The sequence below is a fragment of the Hemicordylus capensis genome, chromosome 2 (assembly GCF_027244095.1).
Source record: "Hemicordylus capensis ecotype Gifberg chromosome 2, rHemCap1.1.pri, whole genome shotgun sequence".
In the NCBI taxonomy this organism is placed as follows: Eukaryota; Metazoa; Chordata; class Lepidosauria; order Squamata; family Cordylidae; genus Hemicordylus; species Hemicordylus capensis.
The window spans coordinates 217786241-217808401 of NC_069658.1; the positions used below are offsets into that span (position 1 = coordinate 217786241).

At 45.7% G+C, this 22161-nt stretch overlaps 2 protein-coding genes across 9 annotated transcripts in view; one reads left to right on the forward strand and one right to left on the reverse strand.

Annotated features, from left to right (window-relative positions):
• Positions 1 to 1160: 1160 nt before the first annotated feature.
• MYDGF (myeloid derived growth factor) lies at positions 1161 to 10691 on the reverse strand. The gene is made up of 6 exons (XM_053300939.1): positions 10466 to 10691; positions 7756 to 7806; positions 6940 to 7001; positions 5629 to 5710; positions 3175 to 3247; positions 1161 to 1746 (listed from the first exon to the last, which is right to left on the reverse strand). Exons 1-6 carry the CDS (start codon positions 10631 to 10633, stop codon positions 1667 to 1669), a joined length of 516 nt encoding a protein of 171 aa, XP_053156914.1. The 5' UTR covers positions 10634 to 10691; the 3' UTR covers positions 1161 to 1666.
• LOC128347003 (procathepsin L-like) overlaps positions 8371 to 22161 on the forward strand; it is a 30726-nt gene continuing 16935 nt past the window's right edge. The window contains exons 1-4 of one of the 8 annotated variants that reach the window (XM_053300936.1): positions 8372 to 8451; positions 15374 to 15457; positions 20397 to 20500; positions 21447 to 21583. In XM_053300936.1, coding sequence (XP_053156911.1) covers positions 21455 to 21583 — 129 coding nt within the window. In that variant the 5' untranslated portion in view covers positions 8372 to 8451; positions 15374 to 15457; positions 20397 to 20500; positions 21447 to 21454. Of the gene's footprint in view, positions 8452 to 11609; positions 11747 to 14239; positions 14336 to 15373; positions 15458 to 20396; positions 20501 to 21446; positions 21584 to 22161 lie in introns of those variants that run through there. The other 7 variants (XM_053300930.1, XM_053300932.1, XM_053300933.1 and 4 more) reach the window with 7 other exon arrangements.

Below are 22161 nucleotides of genomic sequence, written 5' to 3' on the forward strand. Positions count from 1 at the left end.
AAATGCTCTTCCCAGAGTGGCTCCATCCCCTAAGGGGAATATCTTACAGTGCTCACACTTCTAGTCTCCTTCATATGCAACCAGGGTGGACCCTGCTTAGCTTAAGGGGACAAGTCATGCTTGCTACCACAAGACTAGCTCTCTTCCCTAACTTGTATGCTGTTCTTATTACTGTGAGACATGTAATAATTTTATTTCTCCCATTATGGTACCATACCCCAGCAGATCCAAGGGGTTTTTAATTTCCTTTGCTTTTATCAGACCAAGATTAGTTCCCCGTCGAAAAAGTAGCTAAATTTACTTCTGCAAACTATCTGTACTAGTCGTAAGGTTCTTGGATTCTGCAGTCGCCAAGCAATGTCTCTGTATTTAAGGTTTTATTTTTCTGCATTTGTTGGTGAATAGACTGTAATAAATGATGACTGACACTATAACAGTGCATGGTATGAATAATCATCTTTTGACTAGCCATTACTGGAAAAGGAATGAGACGGACCCTGAGAGGGCCCACCTTCTGTCCCATCTTACAGGACAGGGAAGGGAGGCTGGGGCATGAGGCACAGAGAGAGGGTCCATGTAGCTCATGTATTTGGTACTCATGGATGGAACTCAAATCAGTTCTGCAAATTGCCTTGCTCTGAGCAGCGAGGTTAGACTAGAAGATCTCTAGGGTCCCTACCGACACTAGAATTCTATGCATGTCCCTATAAATGCTTACCGCCTGCTAACTGAACAAAAGAGGCACCTTTTTTAAAGTGGAGGTTCTCTTTATTTAGCAGGGGGAGAGCAACTGGCCCTATCCATCCCCAGCACAGCATCCCTCCAGCGGCTGTTGCTGGTGTCTCTCTTAGGTTTCTTTTTTAGATTGTGAGCCCTTTGGGGACAGGGAACCATTATATTTATATCTATGTAAACCGCTTTGGGAACTTTTGTTGAAGAGCAGTATATAAATATTCATCGTATTCGTAAGTGGCACTGCCCCAGTGAACAGCATTGCTGGAAGGGGTGCGGGGGAGAGTGCATATGCATAGAGAGTAAGCGAAGAGTCATGCAAGCTTTCAGTGCTCAACACACACTTCACGCAGCTCTGAGACTTGCTCGACTTTTAACAGCAACAGAAAAGAAGCAGAGGCGGCAAAAAGAGCCAGACGCAGGGGGCATTGGAAGAGATCTATAGCCCGATTTATTGATACTGTTACCCTTTCTCACCAAGGAAGAAAGTTTAGGGTCCCTTTGTGGTTCCACTAAATTAAAGGGAAGGGAAGAAGAAACTCTTTGGTCCTAGAACTTCCAGAAGGAACAAAACAGCTGCCATGGAGTCCCTTTTCAGTGATGGCTGAAGGCGTCTCCAAATGACAGGCTCCCAGCTGGGACTGGACGAGGCAGGCAGAGAGTTTCCACAACTTCTTTCCCACCACCTCACTCAGCTGGTGCTTTTCACCTTCAGAAGACGCAGCTGAAGGAGCAGGCCCAAAATCTCTCCGGGGAAGTTTTCCATCCAGAATGCCAAGGTGGTCCAAGTGTCTCCAAAGTCCCTCTCAAAAGGAGCCCAGGACCTAAGAAAGCAGCCCCCACCCCAATGACACCATCAGCGGAAGCCTCCATTCCTTCACTGAATTGTTCCCGGAAAGGGGCAGACGCCTCCAATGCCCACCGAGTCAGCATGTCACAGCTCGTCGTGAGCCGTTTTGGCAACGATCAGCAGCTTGGAGAGTTCTGAGCGGAATTTGCCTTCCTTGTGCGACACTGGAAGAAAGAGACACACGAGGGGGGAATGAACAAGGGGGATGGAATACGGAATCCTAGAATGTTAAAGTGGGAAGAGACCTTGGAGGTCCTCTAGTCCAGCCCCCTCCTCAGTGCAGGAATCTGCAACAGTGGAACAGCCTGCCTCATGAGATGGTGGGCCATCCAAACTCCATTTGAAAACCCCCAGCGAAGGAGGGCCTACCACTGCATGAGGCAGGATGTTCCACTGACCACCAGCTGTTACAGTCAGGAAACCCCTCCTAATGTCTAGCCTAACTCTACTTCCTTGTAATTGCAACCCACTGTTCTCTGTTGCTGAGGGCAGAACCAGGTCCTCCTCCTATGTGCATGCGTACGTCAGATGTGCGCGCGCAACATATGCATGCGTCACAGGCGCCGGGCACACGCGCAACTGCACATTCTGAAGACTTTTGCCGAGGAACGAGGGAAGGGGCAGCAGGGAGGTACGCTGCCATCCCAAATGCTTTTCAAAAAAGGAGTGCCAGCAAGGGGAAAGCGGCGGGAGGGTTAAGTGTACCCTCCTCCGCCCTGAAAGAGCCCCCACCTGCCCAGCTGCGAACCAGAATGCTGCGGTTCCGTGCACACCACTAGGTGCTGTCACTTGCCACAGGGCTTGACAAATCCCAGGCGCCCAGCAGCAATGGCACCCAGAAATTTAACAGTGCTGCCTAGACTAGGGTATTCGGAGGCAGAGTTACTGAACAAAACTTTTCTTTATCCCAGGCAGCCCTGCTTCTGATTTAAGTATGTTACCTGTACAGGTGATAATAATAATAATAGGAATATAAGCAGAAGAAAAGAAGAGGCCTAGGAAACAAGGCCAGAGCCAGCGAGCTGTAATGCAAGCCTTCTGGCGCAAAGGCAGGAAGTAGAACTGAGGAGATCCGCCCACATGCACTGGGTTAAGGATCTTCAAGTATGACTACTTCTTGCCTTTTGGAGCATGTGGGGGGATGTAATCCCAAGCTTGGGTGACCTCCTACACCAGCCAAGAAACCCATTTACCTCCCCCTCCGTGTTGTTCATCACTAAGCCCAGCGATAAACATTTTATCCAGTGTCCACTCCTTTATGGCTCCCAAATTTGGGGCCTGGCTCCTGGAGATCTAAAGAAAATTTAACCCACCAACAATGCCTTTCTGCCACAGGCCAAACTGCTCAATTTTTCAAAAAAAAAAAAAAAAAAAAAAAGGCAAGAAGCCCTAGGCCAGATGAGCTCATGAGCAAATCCTCATTTTCCAAAAATCACAGGAGGGGCACGGGCATCGACCAGAAATTGGAGACGTTCACAGCAAATTCGCCCAATTGTCGTATAAAATCTCTCTCCATATCCACTGCAGTTCACAGAAGTTTTGCAAGTGCACCCTCGCATCGGTCACCTCTGCTGAGACCCTCCTTGACTTACCTGCCGTTTCGGTCACATGGAACTCCTCCTCTTTTAAGGGAATATCGCTCTGTCCTCCAACTGCTGCTGTGGACTACATGAAGATGCAAGAAATTCAGAAAGAAAAAAATTAACAGGTAGCAGATGTTTTCAGACATTACTACAGTGCCACTTGCAGTCAGCAACGGTCACAAGAAAAACCAATTCCTTTGGCCCAGTGAATAGTCTGGGTGCTGCTGCATTTACAGAAACTAAGCAGTTGTGGATGCATTTAGGGGTGTAGAGCCAGCATGGTGTAGGGTTAGAGCAGGGGTGGGCAGCTTGGCCCTCCAGCTGTTGCTGAACTACAACTCCCATCATCCCCAGCCATAATGTACTGTGGCAGGGGATGGTGGGAGTTGTAGTTCAATAACAGGTGTAGGGCAAAGTTTGCCCACCCCGGGTTAGAGTATTGGACTAGGACTCAGAAGACCCAAGTTCTGACCTTGGTCAGCCATAAGAAGATAAGAGCACCCCTGCTGGATCAGGCCCAAGGAGGCCTATCTAGTCCAGCATCCTGTTTCACACAGTGGCTCACCAGATGCCTCTGGGAAATCCACAGGCAAGAGGTGAAGGCATGCCCTCTCTCCTGCAACTGGTATTGAGAGGCCTCTTGCTGCCTCTGAGGCTAGAGGTGGCCTATAGCCCACAGACTAGTAGCCATTGATAGACTTGTCCTCCATGATTTTATCTAAGCCCTTCTTAAAGCCACCCAGGCTGTCACCACATCTTGTGGCAGAAAATTCCACAAGTGGATTATGAATCGTGTGAAAAAGTACTTCCTTTTGTTCGTCCTAAATTTCTTGGCAATCAGTTTCATGGGATGACATCCAGTTACAGTGTTATGCGGGAGGGAGAAGAAATTCTCTCTCTCCACACCATGCATAATTTTATAGTCCTCTATCATGTTGTCTTTTTTCTAAACTAAACCCTCCAGGTGCAGTTCGAGCACTTTTAGGGAAATTGTACCAGGAACCTGAAGAAAAAGGAGAGCAGGCACCACATGGGAGGTTGCTGGGATGCGTGCCGCCCCAGCAGGAAGTTGCATGGGGTGGCAGAGAGCAGGTAAGGGCTACAAGTTCTTCAAGTTTTCTTCAAGTTCCCAGTACAATTTCCCTAAAATTGCTTCTGATCATCTTGGTTGCCCTCTTCCACACCTTCTCCAGTTTTCTAATGTCTGTTTTGAGGTATGGCGACCAGAACTGTACACAGTACTCCAAATGTGGATGCACCATAAGTTTGTAAAAGGGCATTATATTAGCAATTTTATTTTCAATCCTCTTCCTAATGATCCTTAGCATGGAAATGGCCTTTTTCACAGCTGCTGCACACTGAGACAGAACTTTCCACCAGCTATCCATCATGACCCCAAGATCTCTCTCCTGGTCAGTCACTGACAGCTCTGATCCCATCAGAGAATATGTGGTTTTTTGCCCCAATATGCATCACCTTACACTTGCTAACACTGAACCGCATTTGCCATTTTTTTACCCATTCACCCAGTTTGGAGAGATCCTTTTGGAGCTCCTCACAATCTGCTTTGGGTTTTACTACCCTAGATAATTTGGTGTCATCTGCAAATTTAGCCACCTCACTGCTTACCCCAACTTCTAGATCATTCATGAATAAGTTAAAAAGCACCAGTCCCAGTACAGATGAAACTCACTGGGTCAGTCACTTATCTCTAAGCCTAAACTATCTTACAGGGTTGTTGTGAGGATAAATATACAGGTAACCACCTGCATGGTTCTGGGCTTCTTGGGGGAAAGTGGGATACAAGATTAGTGATTGAGAGATTAATCTAAGAGCATATATATAATGGAAAAGTTTTTTTGTTGAAAAGAAGTATACAGAATGAGTCTGCTACAAGAATCATACTACAAAGTACAAGGTGAGGAAACGTTTTAAAAATCATTTTTTAAAAATTCACATTTAAACAGCTATCCCTTTAGAAGCCAGCAAAGTAATTGCACAGCATGGATGTTCCAAACCACCCTCTTGGTTTTACAGGAATTTATTTTGACGTATTGTATTCCATTTTTTACAGATGTTTTGTCCCAAGTACTTCTTACTGTAGAAGTTGGTTTATCTAAACATGTGTACTTTTATCCTTGTACATCACTTTCAGCTTATAGGAAAAGCTGCACATAAACGTAATAAATAAATATAACAAAGAAGAACATCAGCAAAAAAACCCCAAAACCCTTTTCTTCAAGCCACCTGCTTTGAGAGCAGCAGAAAAAAAATAAGCAGGGTATCTGGCCTTGATTCAGGAACCAAACCCCCATTTATAACTCTGTTTCCGAAAGGAAAATTGGTTCCATTTCGACTTAAGGCACAGTTTTCAGGACCCAATTGTGTCCCACGTCTGCGGGCCGCCTGTACATATTTAACAACATTTCACAGCAGTACTGCAAATAATCCAACAGGACTTACGTAGGCCATGCCGTATTCTATCTTGGCTCCTTTGACTTCGGCTTTAAACTGAGTAAAGAAGAGGTAAGACTTCCCCTGTGGCCTGAAAGGCAGAAGAAGAAACACCACTATGGTACCAAGGAAAGAAGAGATTATATTGAGCAATGGTGTCATGCTGAAGAGACAGCTCAGATGCTGCAATGAAGCAGACACACTGTCTCGTCTTGTTTGGAAGGAAATCAGTGTCTGAACCTGTCCTTGAGTGGTTTCAGACTTTCAGCAGAGCAGAAGAGCTGCAACATCACATTCAGCATTTGCAAAAGGTTTTAAGGAGAGCACCTCCTTCCCTCCCGCCTCCAGTTTTCCTCCTAGGCTATTAGGACCTGTCACACTTGAGACACACTGGGAGGTAAGACTCGAACCAGAGACTTCGCAGTTCACATGTCACGCTCTCAGCCAACACACCCACCTCCTGTCTCGTACTTGTGATGCCTTGTACTCCCATGTGCACAATATGATCCTGTTAGGCAGATTCACCCAGACAACAGGAACTCTGCTCAGTATATTTAGGACAGGTTCTCTCTCTTTTAAAGCCACTTTTGCCTTTAAACTTTTCTCTGTCTCATCTCAGCTTTCTTTTGCTTGTTAAGCTGTTTCTTCACTCCCTTTAGCATCTCTATGTGTTAAGAACATTTTATTCTTATTTCGTATGTAACCGTTCAACTCGTGTGCAAACACCTGTGCAGAGCAGGGCTGCACAAGCCTGGCCCTGCTGCCATTGTTGCACTACAGCTCCCATCAACCCTGGCCACAGTGGCCCATAGTGAGGGATGATGGGACATGCAGTCCAACATCTGCAAGAGGGGGCCAATGTTGTGCTGAAGAAAGAAGTCAGGCTCCCAACCTGCCCAAGAATTAGCAGTAATCTGAAGGAACAGGCTATTGTGTGTATGGAAAGGGAGTGAAGAAACCAGGCTCCCTTGGAAAACCAGGGAACCATTTTCCAGTGGTAGAAGGGGAACCACCCAATCTCAGAGTACAAGGGCAACATGGAAAACACTCCAGGACAGTGTTTTATAGCTGCTCCCCTCACAAGTACAAAGTAATCTTATACAGATTTTACAAAGAGTTTATTCAGAAACAACTCCATTTTCTCCTCCTCCTCCCTTTTCCTTTCCAATTCCACCACCCCACACACTCTCTACAGGATCCCCACTGGGACAAACTACTAAACAACAAAACATAAAAGATACTGGATAGAATGACCAACAGTAAAGTGGCGGAGGGTGGGGGGAGGGGCATATTTTGAAGAGGTACATACGCTGTACAGACCTCCAGACTGAACATGAGAACAGTGTGTTGTCTTCACTAGCTGCAACACTCATCTGCCATTGCTGGGGAAAGAAAAGGAACCGTGATCAGTCTTGGTACACACTCTCACACTCACACTCCAGCAGACTGGATAAGCAAGCAACTAGAGATTTCCCTCCTCAGGCCAAATCAGGACGTGGACAAAGCATGCTGCAGAAGCGAGCAGCATCTGTGCAAGAGAGAATTCAACTTGCAGAGCTTTTCAGCTGCAAGCCGCACACTGAAGTTACAAGTGAAAACCCTCCCCGCGTTCACAATCCTCTAGCCCAGGGAGAAGTTATTTTTGCTAGGCAAACCGACTATCTTGCTTCCCTCACAAACACACTGCTGTTTGCCAGCTTTCTTTAGTCAGCACCTTCCCTTTGTCCATGTGCAACAATGCAGGTCATTTGACACTGAGCCTGCTAACTGGGCAAAGGGGCACCTTGTAAAGTGGTGGCTTTCTTATATTTAGCAGGATGAAAGCAACTGTCCCCTACTAACTGGGCAAAGAGGTACTTTTCCCAAGTGATGTCTCTCCTCTATTTGGGGGAGAGCAACTGTCCCTATTCAACCACAGCATCCCTCTAGTGGCGATTGCTAGTGTTGTACGCACATCTATGTGTTTTAGGCTAGGAGCCCTTTTGAGACAGGGAACCGTTGTTTGCATTAAAAGCCGCAGTATGTAGATATTTTTAGCAGCACACCATCATGAAGACTTCCACTCTGGTCTCAAAGTCCAGGCTGGTGGCTAGCAAAAACCTTCAGCAAAACAGATCTAATGGTTAAGCAACTCACCTCATTGGTCCCACCCTGAGCAGCATACGTAAAAGTACAGCTGTAGTCTCCCTGAAAAAAGGGGGGGGATAAGAGAAAAACAGAAGCAAAGGCTTTAAATTATTTAAATGCTTAAATATTTAAATAATTTTAGTATTTATTAAATTATTATTTAAATTTATAAATTTAAATTATTATTTATTTTAAAATATTAAATTATTAATTATTCAATTTCTATACTGCCCTTCCAAAAATGGCTCAGGGCGGTTTACACAGAGAAATAAATAAGATGGATCCCTGTCCCCAAAGGGCTCACAGTCTAAAAGAAACACAAGAAAGACACCAGCAGGCGCGTAACAACGATCGGGCAAGGGGAGACGGTTGTCTGGGGGCCCCACTGCCTGGAGGGGCACCCCAGGGGCACCTCACGTGACTCCCCATTGCCCCCTGCCCAGCCCCAAGGCCCCTCAGCCACTTGCCCTCTTCGCCGTCTCTCCTGCTTGTTCTGCTGGCCCGCAATCGAAGCAGCAGGCAAGCTGCAAAGAGCTCCTTTTCTCCCGCCTCTCAGCTGATCGGCGGGTGGCCGGGGCTTCCATGGAGGTCTGGTGTAGGCCTCTGTGAAGCCTGAACTCCAGTAGGGCCCAAGCCAGCCAGGAAGGAGGAGGCAGCCAGAGAGGCCTCCACTGTTCTCTGCAGCAGAAGACCCCTTGCTGCCAGGTAGAGTGTGAACTCCTTTTTGTGGTTACCTTCCCCACCCCCCCACCCCCAGATATATAGGGATCTGCTTGCCATAGGGCTTTGAAATGGGGGGGACTGAGAAGTCTCTGAATATTTATTTTTAAACAGCTTGGAAAATTTGCTGGCTTAAAAAAAACTATCTAAAAAGTCCTGTAAGTGGCTTGTTTCATGGCAGAAAATTACAAAAACTTCTGGAAGAAACAGTATTATATTTATTTTATTCGTTCATTTATAAATGCACTTATGTTCAAGTTGTTTTGCAACCCAGAAGGTCTGAGTGAGAACTGTGAAGCATGTCTTGTGCTTTTATTTTATTTTATTTTTCTTGTGTGTGAACTGCTCCCCAATAACTTGCAGGGACTTCAGGGTAAATCTGACCAACATGTGAATGCAGCACCTCTATTCCAGAGGAGAGGTGTGTAAAAGGGCTTTAAAAGCCTCCTGTGAAAAACCTCCTGGAATCAAACTTGACTGAATTTGTTCAGAATTCTGAGAAAACAAACACAGGCTCACCCTGCATGGTTGAAAGTCTCCTTTGCTAATCTGCAGCGAGGGGCCCATTTTAATCATTCATCTTTCTAGTGTGTTCTAGGCATTAAAAGTAAAACAAATGTATAGTACTCAATGTATATCACTATATATTGTGACGTGTGCGTGTGTGTATTCAGTGAAATGTATTTCCAGGCAGCATACTTATTTTGGAATATCAGACTTAAATCCTTGGGGGCCTGGGGTGTGCGGAGGCCCTGGACTTTGAGTGGGGGGGGCCCATTTTAAAATCTTGTCTCTGGGCCCACTCCAACCTTGCTACGCCCCTGGACACCAGCATCAGTCACTGGAGCTGTATAGGGCCAGTTACTCTCCCCCTCTAAATAAAGAGAATCACCACATTAAAAGGTGCCTCTTTGCCAAGTCAGCAGGGGTCTGCTAAAGCATGTAGATTTATTTCTGTTGCTGCATGGTCTTTATTCCAGAGTACAGTATTATCAGAGTGCTCTGTAAGAAGAGCCAGCGTGGTGTAGTGGTTAGAGTGCTGGACTAGGACCGGGGAGACCCGAGTTCAAATCCCCATTCAGCCATGATACTTGCTGGGTGACTCTGGGCCAGTCACTTCTCTCTCAGCCTAACCTACTTCACAGGGTTGTTGTGAAAGAGAAACTTAAGTATGTAGTACTCCACTCTGGGCTCCTTGGAGGAAGAGCGGGATATAAATGTAAAAATAATAATAATAAATAATAAAAAGGAACAATGATGTTCTATGGTGCAGTTATGAAAGCAGGATCAGTAATATGATAACATAACATGAACACTGGGAAAAGCAACCAAGGTTCCTGTTTTCGAGGGATATATATTTTGACTTGCACAGAGAATGAAGACTGGAAGGGATGCACCCTTATGTCATCAGCTACAAGATGCCAGGGAGGCTGCACCCCCTATCTCCCAGGAATTACATACGTTGCACTTCATTGATTACTTTCATCCTTTATGCAGCCAGGTTCGAGTCCCCACTCAGAAAGGGCCACGCACTGTGACTCTCTCCGCCTAGTCTACCCCATAGGGTTTGTTTGTGAGGATTAAAAGAAATCTCTTTAATAAATCGCATTCTCCAAAAGCGAAGGCTGAGATTTCTAGAATAATACACCAAATAAATAAGATGTAACGAACAAACATAATAATCGCGGTTTAGGAGGAAAGCAGCAGCAAGGTCTTATCGCGCAGATACCACGGGGTAAGTCTATGGCTAAACGAAGCCCAAGTTCCCTGCTTAGCCACTTTCAACGGAAGCCCAGCAGAGACACACCACCCCTTTGCCCCTCTCTGATAACAGAGAACGCTGCTCCATCTGCAGCATCCAATCAGAAACTGAGGTCTATTTCCAGTCACTACTTAAGCCAATGAAGACGCAAGGAAGGGCTCCTTGGCTCAGACCTTGACACGCGCCTCCGCCAATCAGCAGCTGCCACCTCTCCCGCTCTTTCCCACCCGTTCTCACCAGGTTTTTCGTGAACGAGTGGACCATCCCTCCGGGCCTCACGTCGAAGTCGGCCGTGCTGGAAGCTTCTTCTGTCCCGAATGCCAAAGGAAGGAGCTGGAGGAGGAAAACAACAGCCACCAAACCATCCCAAAGCCTCCCGTCGCTAAATAATCTGGGCGCCGCCATCTTGAACACAAAACACTGAGAGTTGGTGATTGGACAACGGCAAGCCAAGAGTGACAATCCCCTCCTTCCATCCAGCGCAGCCTCATTTCTGTCTCGCGATGCCTTGGCGGCCATCTTTGAAAAGGGCAGACCTTGGATTAACCCCTTCCTGGTTCTTTCTTTTTCTCAACCTGCAACTCCCACATATTAGTGTTAATAAACTGTTAATAAAAGTTTATTACTAGTAGTAATACTATTTACCTGAGGAACTGTGAGCACTTTCTCCTCTCGGAAGAGGGTGCTGAAAGCTCCTCCGAGTCCTGGCTCAGCTGCACGCTGGCCAGATTTGGCTTTTTTAAAGCCAAATTTTGGGTTATGGCCCATTTGACTCACGAGTATACCCCTTAGGTACTGGACACTCTTGGGAGGGTGGGATTGTGCTCTGTGGTAGGGATGTGCAAACAGGTTTGACGTTGATCCTGTCGGTCCTATATCGAACCAACCCCACCCAATTCTTTATTGGACCAAAACACACAGACCTGCACTGTTCGGGGGTGTTCATATGTGTGTGTTTTTCCTGAGAAGCCCCCCATAGGGGGTGAGTGGAAAAAAGTTGTTGTTGTTTTTTAAATCGCAAGCAACCCTCACACACACCAATCTGAGCAGGGGGGTTCAAGTGGGTGGCAAAAATGAACATGACAGAGGCATCCGATTTGACACTGGTTTGTCTGGACTTGAGCCGAACCGGGCAACTCGGTTTTGTGCACACCCCTAATGTGCGGGGCATGGGGGACCCCTCGAGGCCCTGTTCCATGAACGGCTGCCACTCGAAGGGGTTGTGTAGGCCAGGCTGGGACTCTCAGGAACTCTTGTCTCCAGGCTGAGAGGTGGCCTGTAGAGGCGGCAGCAAAGAGGGCAGGTGCACACCCCCTAGAGCCCATCTGGTGCCTCCGGCGATCGGAGGCCCGGTCTACCCGGCTTCCTCCCGGCGGGTAGACCGGGCCTCCGGCAAAAGCTCTATAGGATAAAGAGCTCTAGTGCGCGTGCGCACGCGCCCAAGGCCCCGGTTGGGCCGGAGGCTTCGATAAGAGAGGAGCTCTGTTCGCGAGCTCCTCTCTAAGTTCTTCTAACTTGGTGAGCACTCGTGGGGGGGTGGCGGGGCGGGGGGGGGGGCGGCAGTAGCCTTTCCTTGTAGGCAGTAGCCTTTTTTTCTCTAATCTGCTCGCGGGGGGGGGGCGCGGCGGAAGCGGCGGCAGCTGGGGCGGCTGGTTTCCAGCGCCCCAATTTTACAGTAGATTACGGCCACTGGCGGGGGCAAAGAGGCACGGGAGGGGTAAACAAGCCCTCCCCGCCCTAAAAGATAGGCTCCCCTTTGGTGCTGGTCCGGACTGCTCCGGACCATGCCCATCACTATTCAAATGCAACCAGGGTGGACCCTGTTTAGTTAAGGGGACAAGTCATGCTTGCTACCACAAGAATTTCCCAACTCTTTGCCCTCTTCAACTGTGGAGCAGTCTGCCTCATGCCGTGGTGGGCTCTCCGGTGGGCTCTCAGTTGCTGGAGGTTTTCAAGCAGAGGCTGGACGGCCGTCTTTCAGGGATGCTGCAGCAGTTTTGTGGACTGAGTAGGAGGCTGGACTAGAAGACCTCAAGGTTCAGGGGCGTAACTATAATAGGGCAAGGGGAGACAGTTGTCTGGGGGCTCACTGCCTTGGGGGCCCCCCAGAGGCAAGTCACATGACTGACTCCCCCAGCCACGCACCCGCCCGGGCTTCCTTCAGTTGTATTCATCCTCTGAAAATGATGTGAGTGTTAAGACCTGGAGCTACCAGAACAGCATGTCTTTCTCTAGTACCATTCAATGACTTGCACTGTCCACAATTTACAAAATCTTTTAAAAAATAAGTTAGGATGATGTTCTAGTGTTAGTGTGTGTGTGTGCATGTGTATGTGCATATTTCATATAGTTAGGTAGATATATAGATATAGATATAAATTTTACTTCAGTGGGGGGGGGCATTTTAATATCTTGTCTCTGGGCCCACTCCAACCTTGCTATGCCCCTGTCAAGGTTCATTCCAACGCTAACTTCCTTAAGTCTTCGGATGCACTACCAGGAGATACCTATGTAGACTTTATGGCAAAATGGGGATTTGTCTTGTTATACAACCTGAATTAGAAAATATTTGTATTTCTGTTTGTGGGAAGGTGCTGGAGGTTTTGTGCTGAATTATTGGGGCAGCCCCTCTCCCCACCCTCCCAGGAGTATGGAAAGACCAGTGTGCCCTAAGAGGAAGGCAAGAAAGGAGGCACCCGGGCGATACCTATGTAGAGGGTGATACCAACAGCCTGAGACAACGTTGTATTAGCATTCTGTAATTTGCTTCTTTTAATATTCTAAACCGCTTCGGGTGCCCTCGTCAAGGCAGAAAGGCAGTATTAAAATGTAGTAAGTAAACAAATAATAAATATTAGCGGTCGCAAAAGCACGGTGGTGATTGGGCAGTGTGGATTCCATGTGCAGACTGGCAGAGAGAGACTGTGACAATTAAGGTCATGTGGAGTGAAACATGTTCCAGTCTGTCACCCTCTGATGTTACTCAAGGGCAGTTCCAGAAGGTTATCTTGAACTGAAGGGAAGGAAGTGGGAGAGGCCAACCACCAGCACAATGGCTTGCGATTAGATACCAGCGATTGATCAGCTGCACGTGATGCCTCAGGAGTCTGCAAAAGTTGTGGATCAACTCTTGCACAGAGGAAGAGCTCCCCGGCTCTTCTTTGGAAGTAGAGTGAACAAAGGAAACCACTGATTTATTCTATGATGTATTTATTTAAAACTTCTATATCCCATCCCTCCACTGTGATACTGCTCAGGGCAGCTCACAAAGACAATAAAACAATGAGACAGTTAAAACGGTACTAAATTATTAAAATCCAGTTTAAAAACTTGACCCAGTTAAAATCGGATCTTAGAAGGAAAGTGGAGCAAATTCTGGAAGGGGTATGCCAAGGTTAGGAGGCCAAATTAGAAAAGTGTGTGTATACAATTTAATATATTTTAATCTCTATACCACCTAACAAAGAGATATCTAGGTGTATTACCGAAAGCGAAACAATTAAAATGCCAAAATTCGAAGAGAACAATTAAAAACAATTATAACAATCAAACCGTTAAAACAATTAATGGCACGTAGGACTTTGTGAAGCTTCAGGTGGTCAGACAGAATATCCAAACAAATACCTAAATCTGAATCAAATAGGTGCAACTCCAAACAGAATAAACAATGCCTGAATATTATTCTCTTGTAAACCACCCAGAGACATAAGTTTTGGGCGGTAGAAAAATATGTCAATAAATAAATAAATAAATAAATATTTTGGGAGATATTTGGCTTTCAGAAGCCTTTTTCCTATAACTTCTCCATTGCAAACATTGGCCTACATTCTGTGCAGGGAGTTGCTCACTGAACAGGGGTGCTCGCTCGCTGCTTCTGCGCCAGCCAACAGCTCATCCATTTAATAAGTCCTTTGAAACAGACTCCCGTCATTCCCAATGGGTGTAGATCACAACTGCGCTGACACATAGCTTAGTAGGCACGGGGCAGACTCCGCCTCCGCTAGCAGTGTGAATGGGCTTTGGCTGGCAGGGAAGCAGAGAACACATCTCCCTCTTCGATGGACGGTTCGCTGCGTAGGACTCCATGGAACGGCATAGAACTCCAAGGTCACTGGAGTGTGGAAATGGATGAGGGAGGGGAGGGGATTATTGTGGAAAACACAGAGAGGAGATTCTCACGATCCATGGTGGATCGTGTGCTGCCACGGGTGGCTCCCGGCAGCAGACCCTCTTAATTCCCCCTCCCCTTAGACAAGATAAGCGGAGCGAGCGTTCCGCTAACCCCGTCTATTTGATCGTGTGTGGCCGCGGCGCAGCTCCACGCCACGGCAACACACGAGGAGACCCCCGCTGGGAGGCTGAAACAAGCCTCCCAGCCCTGGGGGTCTCTCCAGGATGCCCCACGCACTTGTGTGGGGCATCCTGGAACTTCTGGGGGCCGTGTGGCCCCCGATCCCTGCAGTCCCCGCTGGCTCAGTGACGGAGCTGGCAGTCGTGTGGGCAGCCAATCCGGCCGCCCAGGGCTGCTTTCCTGCTTGTCTGTTGGGAAAGCGGGCTAAGCCTGCTCTCCCCCCAAACCCCTTCCTGACGAGTCTCACCGATCGTGAGGCCCGCCTCAGAGTGGTGTGTTTTCAAAAGCCTCTTTTGAAATGGACATCTCAAGATGACCAATGACTTTGTTATTTATCTTGAGCCTCTGTCCATAGTTTATTATTTGCCTGCAGAGGGTCCCAGTTTCAATCGATGGCATCTCCAGACCCCTGTCTCGAACCCCCAGAGAGCTTCTGCCAGTCAGTGCAGGCAATATTGGGCTGACCCATGGTCTTTGACTCAGTACTATGCACAGCTTCATCTATTCATCAGGAGCATCCCCAGTTCAGTGGCAGAGCACCTACAGTACGTTCCATGCAGAAGGTCCCTGATTCAATCCCTGGCAGCATCTCCCGGTAGGCTGGGGAATACTTCTGTCTAGAACCCTGGAGTGCAGCGGTGCTGCCCATCAGAGTAGACAATACTGAGCGACATCCGATTCAGTAGAAGGCAACTGCCTATGGTCAACTACAAAAATGAAAGGATTCTAACAAAATGTAGCAACCTTTTTTAATGCTTAATTTCAAAAGTATTCTTTTGAATTACATCCTTCAGAAAAAGAGGTTAAAGGGAAAAAACAGAAATTATAACTGGTTGAACAAACAGTGACTACAGAATTCAGGCACCAAAGAAGCATGGGTAGGTGATTACATATATTTGCATTGTTTGTCTGTTTTTCTTCTTTTCTTACCTTTTTTCCTCCACCCTCCCTTTTTTCCTTTTAAAACTTTATATGGAAGTGTTTCATTCTTATGAGTATCTTAAACTGTAATATTTGTTCTTTAAAAAACAAAACAACAAAAAAAACCCAAGGAAGCATGGGTAAATGTATTCGGTTTATTAACATCTCCTTGTCAGGGATCTTAATGCAGGCCTGCAGCAGGGGCATTTCCTAGCCCAAGGGAAGGGGGGTGGGAATCGGGGAGTTTGGGCTTAAGGGGACAGTGCCCACAGTTGTGCCTGAATTCAACACAATAGCCGAGATGAACCCCGTGTGGGATATAAAAGGGAAACCTCCTCATATCAACACCTGCATTTGGATGTTTCCTTTGTTTCTGCCCTCATTTGCAGGGAAGGACCCCACCGCATTGCCTGGTTATTATAGTGTGGCTACTTACCTCCATTCTGGTGTGGCGAGAGACCAGACCCTAAGGGAAGGAAGCGGGGGATCACATTTGAGAAAGAGAGGGGAGGAACCACTTTGGATGTTAAACGAGAGCTTGGACAGGCCCCTGTCAGGGATGCTAGAGCAGTTTCCTGCACTCAGCAGGTGGTTGGACTAGAAGACCTCCAAGGCCCCTTTCAACTCTATGGTTCTATGAATTACAAAGAAGCAAACGAACAAACAATTAAAATTCAGAGGACACTTCCAGGGGCCGCCTCTTCCACCCTGACTCTCCGCTCCCCCCCCCCTCGCCGCCGCTCACTCGCTGTCTCCGTGGCAGCTCCTAAAGCTCCTGCAGCCACAGTGAGGGTCTCTTAAGCTTTCCCCAGCCATTGGGCCTTTAAAGACATCATCGCCTGGTGCCTGACACCCACAAACGGCAGTTCCTACGCTTTCCCTGACCACGGACACTACAAAAACGCCAGGGCCTGGTGCACTATGTTGTACTATAGTGCACAGTGGGGAAAGCTTTGGAGCTGCAGCTCCTGGAACTTTAGGGGTCGCCACTGCCACTTTCACAGTGGCGGTGGCAACAACAAAGGGGAGAAGGAAGAGGAGGAGGTGGCAGCTATGGGGCTGGTAGTGCGGCAGCAGCAGCAGCAGCTGCATTCAGGCTGCCGCCATGTTGCTATATCCCTGCAGCCCTTCATTAAATATTTTAATTTGTCAGTACAGGAATAGAACGGCAAAAAATAAAGGTACAAGAACAATGATATGTTGTACATGCAGGGATGCAAACATTACCGAACAGGCGCTAGGCAGTTTCCGTTTCTGGTTCAAATGCAATTGGGGGAGCCCCCAAAATGACCTCAGCACTGAGTATATGCTGCAGTTTACAAGATGTAGTAAATGGAGATGATGAAACATTTTACTTGGGTAAAGTGGGCCGTCGAGTCGGTGTCAACTCCTGGCACCCACAGAGCCCTATGGTTGCCTTTGGCAGAATACAGGAAGGGTTTACCATTGCCTCCTCCCGCGCAGTATGAGATGATGCCTTTCAGCATCTTTCTGTATCGCTGCTGCCCGATATAGGTTTTCCCCATAGTTTAGGAAACATACCAGCAGCAGGGATTTGAACCAAATGAAAGAATAGAGGATACACGGACCAGAGAACAAAAACATATACTGGGTAGTATATATACCGTGTATAAGCGTCTATTCACACACACAACTTACATGAAATGAGGATAAATTAAACATATATTATGAAACACGCTAATTACTAAAGAAATTGCCTGTGTTCTAGACCCCCCAAAAGTGTGGCTGAAGGTAAATTATGCCCATGGTCCTTATACATGTAGATATATAGTCCTTCCAGATCTTTTCTCTTGCTGGTTCTGTGTTCAAGTTGTTACTCCAAATGTTACTCAAAATTCTTCCAGATCTTTTTCCTTGCAAGTTCTTATTCTAATAGTAGCTCCTTGTACAAATGATTGTACAAACCTTCTGATAGATGCTCCTTGTCCAAAAAATACCCAACAGGTATCCTAGGTAATTTTTACCTGTTTCCTCCTGCTTGAACAGGACTTCATCAGGAGAAGTGAGCTGAATACACAATAACACATGTATCATTTTAAAATACCTTCAACAAATTATGTTAACTCAAAGGGTTAGAAATTTTTTAGTAATTACTCACATTTATTTCTTCCGAAGTGACACTGCACCTACCAGTGGTTTCTAAATTAGAAATCCTACTGGATACCAAATTGTACTGGCTTCAAATGGTACAGATAATGCTTAATATATCCTACAGCGTCTGCCAGATGTTTTCACTCCCCTTTGATCAAAAGGGATGTGCTTCATTATCCAATCTTGTCTAAATGACCAATTATATTTATGTGCGTGTGTGAAGAAACCGCAATGCTAAGCTTCCAAAGAAGCCATGGACCTTTTGTCCCATTTAAATTCCCAATTATACAAATATAATATGGAACCAAAACGTAGCTCATATAAAAGCTTATCAAAAATGTATATGAGAGTCCCATTCTCCAACAGGAGAGACTTTACTCTTTTAAAGGGGATGTAAATCAATCTTGTGTAAATGTTAAATCTCACTCCACTAAACCCCCATTCCACATCCAAATCTCTAAATAGGGCCAGGATAAAAAAATAGCGCATTGTGCCTATAGATAACTGGAAAGGTCATTGACCTGATTTAAACCAAAAGGCTCTAAAGTCCGGAGCTGATGTATAAAAAATGCCTCCCTCTGTAGGAGGGCAGTTTTGATATTTGCATAGGAAAATTCTTTTTGTTTGTACCTATAGATGACAAAAATTTCAAAATCATTAAAGGAGTACCCTACCTGCATGAAATGATCAACCATAGGGCATTCCAAATTTTGGTTCCTAATGCGAGAGCGATGTTCCAAAATGCGAGATCTAACTGTTCTGGTTGACATGCCTACATATCTCAGGGAACATGGGCATTGTATTATATATATGATGTTCTTGGTGGAACAGTTAGCAAAAAAGTCCAATCTATATTTTTTGCCAGTATTATTGTCCCTATATTCTGTGGTTTGGAATGCCATAGGGCATGCCACACAATGGCCACATTTGAAAAAACCTTTTGGTTCCACGCCCTCCCTCCGAGGTAGGCTATCCGCTCTAACAAGAAAATCTTTGAAACTGGGACTTTTTCGAAAGGCTACTAACGGGAAGTTAGTGCAACCTGGTAAATCTGATACTAATCTCCAATGTCGTCTGATGATATTTTTAATTCTATAATTTAGAGAAGAATATTGCATCGACCATGTAATCCGAGATTGCTTCCTATTGGTTTGTAAAGCTGTCCTAAGTAGAGATAATCTATCTCTAGTCTGTGTCCTACGTCTGGCTTTTTGTATAACTTGAGTGGGATAACCCCTTTCCATTAACTGAGAACTCAATTTATCAGCTCAGCTGCTGACTCAAAATCCCTGGAATATGAAGAGTTTCTTTTAAGCCGCAAAAATTGACTGTACGGTAAGGAATTTTTAAATTGAAAAGGATGAAAAGAAGAATAGTGTAAAAAAAATTTCTATCAGTGGGTTTGGTATACAACACATAATATTCTATTAGACTCACTGATATTCACCCTAGTGTCAAGAAAAGGAATAGTCCTACGATGTACTTGACTGGTGAATTTGATGGTGGGATGTATAGTATTCAACCACTCATCAAATCTCTGAAATTTGTCCACATTTCTAAAAATTAAAAAGATATCCAAATACCTTTTGAAAATTTCTTCAAAAAAAGGGTTTCAAAGTGGATTTAATATAACGTTATTCTCCAAATTTGACATGAACAGATTGGCTAGATTGGGGGCAATTTTATTCCCCATGGCTATGCCCTTTATTTGCAAAAAGAATTGGGTTTTAAAACGAAAATAATTATGCTCAAAAATAATATCCACAAGTTCCAATAAAAAATAAGAAGGGGGATTCTGATCTGGTCTGTTGTCAAAAGCCTCTTGAATGACCAAACGTGCCTCCTCTAGATGAAACATTTTACTTGGGTAAAATGTGACGTCGAGTCGGTGTCGACTCCTGGCAACCACACAGCCCTATGGTTGGCTTTGGCAGAATACAGGAGGGGTTTACCATTGCCTCCTCCTGCACAGTATGAGATGATGCCTTTCAGCATCTTTCTATATCGCTGCTGCCCGATACAGGTTTTCCCCATAGTTTAGGAAACATACCAGCAGCAGGGATTTGAACCAGCAACCTCTGGCTTGGTAGTCAAGCCGTTTCCCTGCTACGCCATTAGGTGGCCCTAATACCACCAGTATGGAGCTTTAAATTAAAGTTTTACCTTTTCCCCCATTCTTCAAACCAATTTGATCCCACTGTGCAAGGGAAGGATAAAAACAGATTTGCACATGCTCATAAACAATAGGTTAGATAGCAAGTTTTAGCAACTGTGGTAGAAGTCAATTAAATATTCACATACAGTTAAGTGCATCGTCATTTTGGAGAGCAATGCTCCAGTACCAGGCCAAGGAACAGTAAAATTTAGAAGTCAAATAAAATTCTACACAAGCTTACTGGGCTACCACCCTGAATCTAGCATTTGGAAAAGCATTATCTAGCCAAACAAATCAAGATTTGACCATCCACTGTCCCTCTTTGTAAACCAATCAGCCTCTCTGTTGATAAGCAAATTGGCATCTAAGAGTATCTACAGTATATTGATAAGCAAATCAGGCAAGGATCTGTAAGATGATTCAGATTGCTCAATCCACACTCAACCCCCACCCCTGTAGTTCTTTTGTACTTCCACACAAATAGGTCTTCAGTCCCATCCAAAAAAAAATACAACCAAGCCCCTACAAAGAGGACTATTCTTTCTGCTCCCCATATGGTCTTTCTGCTGAACTTAGAAGCCACACCCACAGGCCAATTGGCTAGATTTTATCTGAGAATTTGTTGGCAGGAAGTTCACCAGAGATGCTCATGATAAAAGGTGCAAACACTCCTTGCAGGGACAGATGCACCAGCTGAGAGCCAAGTTTCTTGTCCTTTCTGCTGCAAAGGAAGGTAAGTATGTCAGGGTCTGTGAAGGTTGTGTTTGTGTCTCTTTAGAAGTATAAGAATAAAGGGCTGATGGGAGAGGTTTGGAGGTGAAAGATAGTTATCCCTCCGAACGGAGAGGGTGGAGTGGCCCCTTGAAATCTCTAACCAGGACCTAGCTAGCAATCCATCCCCCGTGAAAGCCAGTGGAACAGTCTCCCTCATGAAGTGATGGGCTCTCCATTGCAGATTTCCAAACAGAGGCTGAACGGCTATCTGTCAGGGATGCAGTAACAGTTTCTCGTACTGAGCCGGGGCCCAAGGTCCCTTCTCCCACTAATGATTCCATTTTGCCTGGAGAAGAGAAGATTAAGGGGAGATTGGGGGACATCTTCAAAGATCTGAAGGGCTGTTACACAGAGCTGCTGTGCAGAGCCAATGGGTTGAAATTCAAAGAAAGAAGATTTAGGCTAGATATTACGGGAATGAGTGGTGCAGAAAAGGTGAAGAAAAATAATTATTACCTTTATATCCCACTCTTCCTCCAAGAAGCTCAGAGCAGTGTACATGCTTATTTTTATCCTCACAACAGCCCTGTGAGGTAGGTTAGACTGAGAGATACATGACTATAAACACTGCCATGTCTGGGATACAAATATAAGGAGTGAATCAAGGACCTGGCCCTATCCATGGAATGCTTAGGAAGCTGAGCAGAAAGATAAAGAGATCAGCTATTTGCCCCTAAAAACACGCAATGTATCTGTGAGCTGTCTGGCACTAGATGTTGTGATAACCACAAATGAAGAACGGTTTGGCAAATACACTATGTGGGAAGCCGGGTCTATAAGTGGCTATTGGCCATGATGGCCAGTTCAGCAGTAGGCTGCAAGATTATGGGAACTAACATTAGGAAAGTTGTTAAAAGAGATCATATAGAAAACATGAAAGCTAAAAACACGTTTTGCCCACCTAGACTAAGACATGCCCTTCATCTCGGTGGCGGCCATGACCTGGCTGGTCCTCCTGAGGACTTTCTCCACAGCACTGGATCCAACTCTGGAGGAGGCCTGGAAAGAATGGAGGAAAACCCATATGAAAATCTACTCTAAGGTGAACTTGCTCACTGGAGCAAGTGAGATTCCCGCCTATTTGGGCTTTCAAAAATGCTGGCACCTTCCGCTGAGTGGTTTCAAGCAAGTACAGAGTGCAGATCTATGATATATTTTGAAAAGATTGTTTGTTTGTGGATTTGCTTGTGCAAAATAAAGTAATACTTCTATTTTATTTATTAAATGTTCATACTGTCTCACTGAGATGGCTCTAGGCGGTTTGTGATTACCTACAAAATTTTTCATTAAAAATCCTGCCACTTAAATTAGTTGATGTTAGAGATATTTTCAAAACAGACATAAGGGCAAAGGATCTCTGCGCATGTGCAGAATTCCTCTCTTTGTTTATAGAATTTAGAAATAAAATGATAACACAGAAATTGTCCTTCAGGACCAGGTCCAAGTCCATGTTTTCCCATCATGGCCAGCCCAACGACCCCTGGTAAGGTTACAGGCAAGGAAGGTATGAAGGCAGTCCTTCCGCTCTCTGTCCCCAGAGGGATGTGGTTGTACCACCTTGTGCATGCTCAGAGACAGTCTTTTCCTAGCCAACCTTCAGCTGTAAAGAAAATTAGTCCA

What these genes read in the sequence shown, in the direction of transcription:
- MYDGF (XM_053300939.1), bottom strand. Translation starts at nt 10,633, where the DNA reads ATGGCGGCGCCCAGATTATTTAGCGACGGGAGGCTTTGGGATGGTTTG. An exon ending in ACTCGTTCACGAAAAACCTG is followed by an intron (nt 7,807 to 10,465) that starts GTGAGAACGGGT and finishes CCCTTTTTTCAG; the next exon opens with GGAGACTACAGCTGTACTTT. An exon ending in TTCTCATGTTCAGTCTGGAG is followed by an intron (nt 5,711 to 6,939) that starts GTCTGTACAGCG and finishes TCTGCCTTTCAG; the next exon opens with GCCACAGGGGAAGTCTTACC.